General features: G+C 30.3%; 1 protein-coding gene across 2 annotated transcripts in view; it reads left to right on the plus strand.

The window, feature by feature from the left end:
• The window catches only part of LOC134693869 (uncharacterized), a 29,351-nt gene extending 20,586 nt beyond the window's left edge, over positions 1–8,765 (plus strand). For both annotated transcript variants that reach the window (XM_063554807.1, XM_063554808.1), the window contains exons 14-17: positions 2,127–2,357; positions 2,955–3,151; positions 4,301–4,534; positions 5,146–8,765. In XM_063554807.1, the coding sequence (XP_063410877.1) occupies positions 2,127–2,357; positions 2,955–3,151; positions 4,301–4,534; positions 5,146–5,920 (1,437 nt within the window). In that variant the 3' untranslated portion in view covers positions 5,921–8,765. The remainder of the gene's footprint in view (positions 1–2,126; positions 2,358–2,954; positions 3,152–4,300; positions 4,535–5,145) is intronic.
• Positions 8,766–9,321: the final 556 nt, after the last annotated feature.

Consider the following 9,321-nt stretch of genomic DNA (forward strand, 5'->3'; position numbering starts at 1 on the left):
ATGATTGTTCCTTAGATTATCCTGCACAAAGTGTGCGCTTTGATTTTTGATCCGTCAAAAAACATGGCCGCCGTTACTTAAAATAGAACATAGGGGTCAAATGCAGTTTTTGGCTTATATCTCAAAAACGAAAGCATTTAGAGCAAATCTGAGATGGGGAACATTGTTCATTAGGTCAATATCTATCAGCCCTGAAATTTTCAGATGAATCAAACAACCCATTGTTGGGTTGCTGCCACTTAATTGGTAATTTTAAGGAAATTTTGCAGTTTTTGGTCATTATCTTGAATATTATTATAGATAAAGATCAACTATAAACAGCAAAAATGATCAGCAAAGTAAGATCTACAAATAAGTTAATATGACCAAAATTGTCAATTGACCCCTTAAGGGGTTATTGTCCTTTAATGACAATTTTTCACAATTTGTTCATCATATTTGCTAACTTTAAAAAATCTTCTCCTCTGAAACTACTGAATGGATTTGGATGAAACTTAGCATGATTGTTCCTTAGATTATCCTGCACAAAGTGTGCGCTTTGATTTTTGATCCATCAAAAAACATGCCCGCCGTTACTTAAAATAGAACATAGGGGTTAAATGCAGTTTTTGGCTTATATCTCAAAAACAAAAGCATTTAGAGCAAATCTGTGATGGGTAAAAATGTTAATTAGGTCAATATCTATCAGCCCTGAAATTTTCAGATGAATCAAACAACCAATTGTTGGGTTGCTGCCACTTAATTGGTAATTTTAAGGAAATTTTGCAGTTTTTGGTCATTATCTTGAATATTATTATAGATAAAGATAAACTGTAAACAGCAAAAATGATCACCAAAGTAAGATCTACAAATAAGTTAATATGACCAAAATTGTCAATTGACCCCTTAAGGGGTTATTGTCCTTTAATGACAATTTTTCACAATTTGCTCATCATATTTGCTAACTTTAAAAAATCTTCTCCTCTAAAACTACTCAACCAAATTCAACTAAACTTCAACTGAATGATCAGTAGGGTGTATAAAATAAAGTTTGTGCTTTTTTTTTTTATTTCGACAAAAAACATGGCCGTCATGGCTAAAAATAGAACACAGGGTAAAATGCAGTTTTTGGCTTATATCTCAAAAACTTCAGTATTTAGAGCAAATAAGACAAGAAGTTAAAGTATTTATTAGGTCAAGGTCTACCTGTCCTGAAATTTTCAGCCGAATTGGGTAACTGATTTTTCAGGTATAATGCCCCTGAATTGATGATTTTAAAGAAATTTTGCAGTTTTTGGTTATTATCTTGAATATTATTATAGATACAGATAAACTGTTCATAGCAAAAATGTCAAGCAAAGTAAGATCTACAAATAAGTCAATTTGACCAAAATTGTCAATTGACCCCTTAAGGAGTTATTGCCCTTTAAAGACTTTTTTCACAATTTGTTCATCATGTTGACTTACTTTAAAAAATCTTCTCCTTTGAAACTGCTGTATCAATTTCAGCCAAACTTAGGCTAAATGAGTTTCAGAGTATCTAGTATAAATTTTATTTCCTTGTATGTCAGAAACATAGCTCCTATGGCTAAAATAGAACATAGGAGAAAATGATTTTTTTTTTGCTTTTGAAGAAAATAGGACGATTCAAAGAACATTTAAATAAATAGAAAAGCCAAAATAATCATTGATGAGAGATTTAACCCAAAAAATTAAGGTGAGCAATTCAGGCTCTTGAGAGCCTCTTGTTATTCTTTTTCATAAAATAAAAAATCAGTCTTTACAATATTATCAGGGTTTGCCTGTGATTGGCTTTCAGTGTTGCAGCTCTTTCATTGCTATCAGATAATTTTTTTATCGATTTAAGGAATGACTGTAATATTTTTTTCTGTCTATGTAGAAATAACATAAAAAACTTGGTGCACACTGAATAATGTGCGTAGCGGGTTATTTAACAGTGTGCACCAAATTTTTTATGTTATTTCGATACTTCGTTGATGACGTCACGGTCACATGACTAAATTATGTCTATGGGCTCATATCAAAATGACGTCAGCCAATCAGAAGACATGTTACATCCTAAATTAAATTATTGTAGTTTGCAACTTAATTTATTAGTTTGTAATTCAATTGTTTTTTCTTCACAGGATATTGTCTATTCTGGAAACATATGTACAGTTCATATAAGCTTTGAGATTGTAGATGAAAATATGTATGGGATTGTATTTGATGCTAGTGGTAGTAGTTCTAATAGGGTTATTGTTAGACGTCTTAGTACTCCATCATTTGGTGAGAGATATCTGCCCGTAGATTGTTATCTGACACAATGGAGATGGTATTGGAAAAATGACCATGGTGTATGGTTGTGTTATGATACAGTAAGTATTTAAACCCTACCACAAAGTAGACCTGATTTCTAGAAAATAATCTGTTTTATTTTCCCTCTTTGATTAGCTATAGGCAATCAGGTTTATCGTTTAAATACAGTTAAGTTTCTGTAAAGGAGAAAACTGAAAAATGTGAAATACATTGTTTTCTCTTTCTTTCCTTGGCTGTTGCTTCGGTTCTCAAACAGTGAGCTGAATCTCAAATAATTTTCAGTCCTTTAAAAAATGAATTCAGTCAACTTTTATTAAGTCTGTATTCATCAATCTACCAGTAAACATAGCCCTGTTTGTGAAATTATTGCTCTTTTCATTCTATTAAGTCAGATGTGAAGCTTCATTATAAAGAGTTATTTGGAAAAACCCTTCTCAGTCTCTGTGTGGTAATTGTTGCCTTGTTTGGACATAAAGAATATAAAGATAAGAGGTCAGAAGTCAAGGTCATGCAAATGAGACAAAAACCTTCAGAGATACAATTTTTTTTTAATCCATATTTTATATACACTAAGTATCTGGATGATGATTTAAATTGTATTCTTTCTTTTGTTATATATCTAAAATAATTCAAGTATACTTATTTCTTTATTGTAGGATTTACAGACTTACACATTAGAGGTGAAATTTCTAAAACAACAGAAGACATATTTATTTTCAAGAGAAAACTATAAACAAAAGTATCGTTTATCCTTCACCTCAATGGAACAGGTCAACTTGGAATATGGAACAACTAGAGTGCTCATTAGACGTCCATTATTTGTTTCAAAAGAAGATCTTCAACAGAAAAATTAGTAAGTGTCATCTGCGCAAAATAACAATTAGCAAAAGTAATCAAAAACTTCAAGGTGAAAGGGAATTTCTGAAGAAGACAAACCCATTGCTATCAATTTTTGAACAAATTTCTTTTAAAAAACTAAATGAATCATTCCTTAGACCCACTACAAACCTGAAAAAGTCTGAAATGGCTTAAAGCTGTACTTGACTGTAAAAAAATTACAAAAGAACATGCCTTTTTAGCTATTCAGAGAATAAATGTGAAACATCCACCTTCATTGCATGAAATGTCTTGGTTACAAACTTATTTTCAAATTCCTAATGTATACATAGGCCAAAATATTTTCAAAATAAAAGAGAGGTGTAGAAATTCCATCTGAGTGTTGAGTTCATTGAGAGATTGAAATTTAAACCTCAGGGGTTTTAAACTTATAGTTATTGCAGACTTTTAATCTAAACATCTAAATCACATTAGGTGTCTACTTTCAAACCCTTTATCTGCTTCCAGTAGCAATTTGTTAATTTCACAATCATAACAAAAGAGTTTCAAATCAATTTGAAAATGGTTTCCATTTGGTAAACACTCTAATTATTATGGCCCATTTATGGGCATTATGTTTTCTGGACTGTACTTCATCCGTACTTCTGTTAGTTTCATTCTTCTGTTAGTCCATTTGTCTGTCTGTCCCACTTCAGGTTAAGGTTTTTGGTGGATGAAGTTTTTGATGAAGTTTAATCAAACTTAGTACACGTGTTCTTTATGACATGATCTTTCTCTATGCTAAATAAGAGATTATACATTATTTTCAATGTCCACTGAACATATAACATGATAGTGCGGATGGGGCATCCGTGTATATGTCATTGAGATGGCAACCATGCCTCAGCACTACAAATAAACAAAAACAAAATACATTCAAAAGTAATAATAAAAACATGACTTTCAAAGATATGCCATGGAAACCAAAATCCTTACCACTTATTGAAATGAAATGCTAACAACTATTGATAATGTTCATGACTTGGTAAAGGCACAAGACAATTTAGAGTTTAAGAGTGGAAAATGTTTGAAATGAAGACTTTGAAAATTTTTACTTGAGGGAGCACAGTCAGGTTAAAAGGTTGCTGTGCCAGTAATTTAAAATTCTGATCATTTTCTTTTACAGTCCAAAGAAAATTGTGAGTAAAGCAATTGAACTCTATGGGGAAGATTCTAAGCCAGCACATTTTTATCCATGGGATCTTGCTAATGAGTTTGAATTGGTTGAAATAGTCTCTTCATTTACTGGTGAATATAACGATGTCCTGAGTTCATTCCAGAAAACTATGACTAGGGGAAAACATGAAGTCAGATCTATTTATAGAGTCCAGAGCAGGAAACTGTGGTCAGAGTTTGAGACGTAAGTCCTTATAAAAATATAAGTTGTAGTTATATCTGGGTTTTAAATATTTTATATACTGTGGATTCATTTATTTTCGTGATTTGAGGAAAACTTACATATTCGTGGATATTTTATTTCGTGGTTTTTGCAAAGTCTACACTCATTTCTTTACAAAATTTGTATTTCGTTGAACATTTGAATTCGTGGTTCTCCTGTACCCACGAAAATTGGTATCCAACGAATAATAATGAATCCACAGTACAACTATATTTCTGTGTGTCTAATTTTGATATTTATAAAGTTTCTTTAAAAAGGAAAATGACTGTTTTGGGTTCTATTTTATTAATTCACTAGACATATAGAACTTTATTCTTAATCACAATATTTAATCATCTGAAAAAAACCTTTATAGAATGCATATATTATATTCAGCTACATGTATGACTCTTTAAGTATTAGGCATCCCACCACAAATGTAGTAGTGCTAAAGGAATTGTAATTTTGATTGTTTTTTATAATAAGGCAATTTCATCAAGAGAATATGTTCAGGATATAATCAAAAACATCTATCTTATTGATGCATGTCTTACCAGGAAAATGTTTGCTTTTTCGCTTTTCATTTTTTACAGCAAGAAGAAACACATGCATGCTGATGCAGAGAAAGATAATCCCACATTTTCATCAATAGATGAGAGAACTCTTTTTCATGGCACAGATTCTCTAGATGTTTGCAGAGGCATATGCATAAACAATTTTGATTTTCGAAAAAGTGGTAAAAACGCAACAGTTTTTGGGGAGGGATCATATTTTGCCAGGGATGCAAAGTATAGTCATAATTATACAAAAGCTTCCTCTGATTTTGGTGATAGATACATGTTTAGGGCCAAAGTTTTAGTTGGGAAATTTACACAAGGTAGCTCAACGTATCGAAGACCACCAGAAATTCCAGGGCAGAGTCATAAACTGTATGATTCCTGTGTTGACCATCCAGTAGATCCAAACATTTTTGTCATTTTTGACAGGAGTCAAAGTTACCCAGAATACCTTATCAACTACAGAGAAAACGATTATGGTCAGAGAGTTTCCTTGGGGACAACACATAGTTCAGTACCGTCCTATCCAACTTCTCACCAACCATTACATCAAAGAGTGCCTCCAGTAAGTTCTGCCTACTCTTCAGGAGGAAACAGTTTTGGGACTGCAACTAGATTCAATTCTAACTCTAATTCGGCATCAAACGCACCAAGTGGAAGCAGTACAAGGACTTCATCAATATATAATCCTGTTTCTAATTCAGCATCAAGTATGAGGAATAGCTCAAGTTCATCTGGTAACCAACCATCCTTATCACAGAACTACACAAACAATAGTAGAAAACATGATAAAGATTGTGTTATCTTGTAATGATTTTATACACAGTACATACTGTATGAAAACACTAATTTTCTGTGAAAAAATAAAAGATACATGCTTCAATTAGCTCAATAGAACTCTAAGTAATGATTTGATCCCTTAAGAGAAGGAATTTAATTTATGTTCATTTGTAAAGGAATTTAAAATCATGAATGAAAATGGTATTAATCAATTGTAAGGTAACAAGTTATAAAATGGAAATTGTTTTTTTCTGTTTTACATGGTGTAGAACATTTTTTTATACCTACATATTTTCTGCTTATTACCATGATGACATGTTTACATGGACTATCATTTTTAAAGAAAGACCACAAGTATAATGCTCAAGTTTACACCTAACTTGCAATAATTGGAATACTGGAAAGTTGCCAATATTTTTTTATAAACATGAAAGATATAACTAGTTGAGTACTATATATAGAAAATATATATTTCTGGTAGCCATCAGCGTACTTGTGTGAAGATGTACTAGACTAGACATTAGTTGAGCTGATTTATTTGTCCTTGTTGATGTGTTGCATTAAGTATTCTTTAATTAATACCTGTTGGTGACCTTCTGCTGGTTTTTTTCTATGATCGGTTCATTGTCTCTTTGACACATTCCCCATTTCCATTCTCAATTTTATTATTTTTTTATTTCAGATTTTTACATTTTCCATTTATATTATTTTGATTTCTATGTTAAGATTTTGTTTATTGGTTATATATAATAAGTCATGAAAGCTTTACTGTTATGTGATTTTTTAAATGATAAAAGGTTGTGCCATAATTTCTGTAATTTTTGTTTTATTATGTAGATTACATGTTAAAGGTTATCTTGTATGCACATTTTTAAAACATGTTTTTCTAAAGCATTAAGGTATTTGCTAATCAATAATAATTGTATTTGTTGGATAAATAAATGTTTTTTTAACAGTGAATACAGAAAGTGTAATGATCTCAGATATATATTTTATGACATTGTTACCATGATATAAGATATAACACACAAGCATTTCTTGCATCATTAAATAAAACAAAAAGTAAAATCACAAAAATACTAAACTCAGAAGAAAATCCAATCAGAAAGTCCATAATCACATGGCAAAATCTAATGACGAAACACATCAAAAAACGACTGGACAATACATACATTACATTTGATATATGTATCATTTTTCTTCCAATATATCCATTGTTTCATATTTGGTTACCCTTTTTATGTCTTTTTTTACACAAATGATTGAAGGGATGCTGTTCTATTCAAATTAAAGAAAAAGATGGAAAGAATCATAATTTTTCATATTTTCAAAAATTGTGATAGGATAAAGGTTGTACACAAGTAAAAACCTAGTAATTTCAAATTATTATAGCAATTAAAATTCATCTAAATTATCTTTCTTATAATTTTGATAATTAAACAAGCATTATTTCCATTTCCATTCTCAATTTTATTGTTGTAACTTGTTTAAAATATATGCAACTATTAATTCTGGCACAAATTTCTGAATATATACAAAAGCTAATTTTAAATTTATAAGAAAGTACTTCATTGAAACTCGGATAGATCTAGTATTATTGAAGAAGATGTTTCTTCTGAGCAATCAGTATTTTTATAATCAGTTCAGAGACTGTTTGCAAAGGCGATATATTTGCCTTCAAATGCTGAAATACTGAAAAGTTTAGTATAGTAATCCTAATGAACATTTGTTGAAAATATACATAAAAGTAGTTTGCAAATTCAAATCCAATTAAACTTTTATATATGTAATAAGTGATTGCACAATTTGCATTAAAACATTGTAATTAAGCCCGCCTCAAGTTTGTCGGAACACATTGATGACATATATAGAGCGACATGTTTTTTTTTATTTATGTTATCCAAAATGCATATTTCAATTAAAATTATTCATTATTATTAAGGATGATATGGTTCCAAGAAGAAAAAAGACCCTTAAAATGCATTAAATCATAATTTCTGACTCAATTCAGTGCAGTATCAAATGAAAATTTGGAAGCATTTAACACTGTTTAAGTTTGATTAAAGTCCTACTCTTTTCAATAGAGGTAATCCATTCTTATCCCAAACAGTGACATTAATTTTTTCATATTTATGTTTGCTCATGTTGTTTTGTTTAATTTTTTGTTTATCGTTTGGCTTAGTTTGGTGCAACTGGTTTACTTTAAAACTACAAGTTTGTCTTTATTTTTATGATTGTATAATTTGTTTAACATGGGTGCTGTAGAATAATTGTTTTCTTTTTCGAATACTGTATCATTGGTTGTAGTGTTTTTTTTCCACACAAAATTTGATTTTCCATGAAGAAACTATTCAAAATCTAACAATTTCGTTAGGCCTAAAAAGTTGGGTAGCCCACATCTGATATATAGGAAAAAGCGTGTTTTATTAACAATATGACAATTATTTAAAAATAATTATGGATTTTAATAAAGGAGTCCCCCCTTTTGTTATTTACCTTAATCAATGTCAGGAGGACCTTTAAACTTCAACTAGCTGCAGAAACAAATCTCAGTTATTTTTGTTTGTAAGAAACACAAAACAATTAACAATAGCTTTGAAAACTGAGCCAGAAATGCAGTTAGTTTGTTCAGGGCTTTTTTGTGATCATTTTTTTTCTATTGGGGATGGGACAATAGTCTTTTTAAAAGTTTGTTAAGATATTCTATTCATCAGTTATCAAGTATTTCGTATTGATACTATAGTTTGACCTGTATTTAGATCTCTGTATTGTTACAAAGTCCAAATATTTGTTTATATGTCTTTCATTTTATATTGAAATTGATGGAGAAATAAGATTACAAGTATAATTGTTACTTTTATCATATAATTAAAATTTTAAAGGATAAAGCAGTTGTCATTTTTGTTAAACAATTATTAAAACTGAAACTATTCATCTGCTTTTTTATTCCGTTTTATAGACAGTTAGCATGACATGCATATCCAATTGATAGTATAATGCATTTGGCTTGCACTAATGAGTATTCAAAAAGTCTATAGGCCAGGCAGAGGAAAGAAGGTACTGTTTTATAATCATCTGCTTACCCTTCTGTAGCATCTCAGATGACCCAAAGTTATACATGTTTAACTTATAGGTGGGGTTCATGTTGCTTAGTCTGTAGTTTTCTAAGTTGTGTCTTGTGTATTTTTATTTGTTTGTTTGTCTTTTTTCTTTCTTTTTTTAGACATTACGTTGTCAGTTTATATTTTTTTTATCTATAAGTCTAACTGTCCCTCTGGTATCTTGCATCACTCTTTTACAGTTTTCAACCATATTCCTTCAAACTTTTTATAATGTTTGCAAAATGTCAAATTGCGAATAATTAAGTTAGCCTCACTTAATTTGCACCATATTTATTTAAATATAATCTTTAAGGGTATATATCTGAATGGC

Source organism: Mytilus trossulus, chromosome 12 (genome assembly GCF_036588685.1).
Source record: "Mytilus trossulus isolate FHL-02 chromosome 12, PNRI_Mtr1.1.1.hap1, whole genome shotgun sequence".
In the NCBI taxonomy this organism is placed as follows: Eukaryota; Metazoa; Mollusca; class Bivalvia; order Mytilida; family Mytilidae; genus Mytilus; species Mytilus trossulus.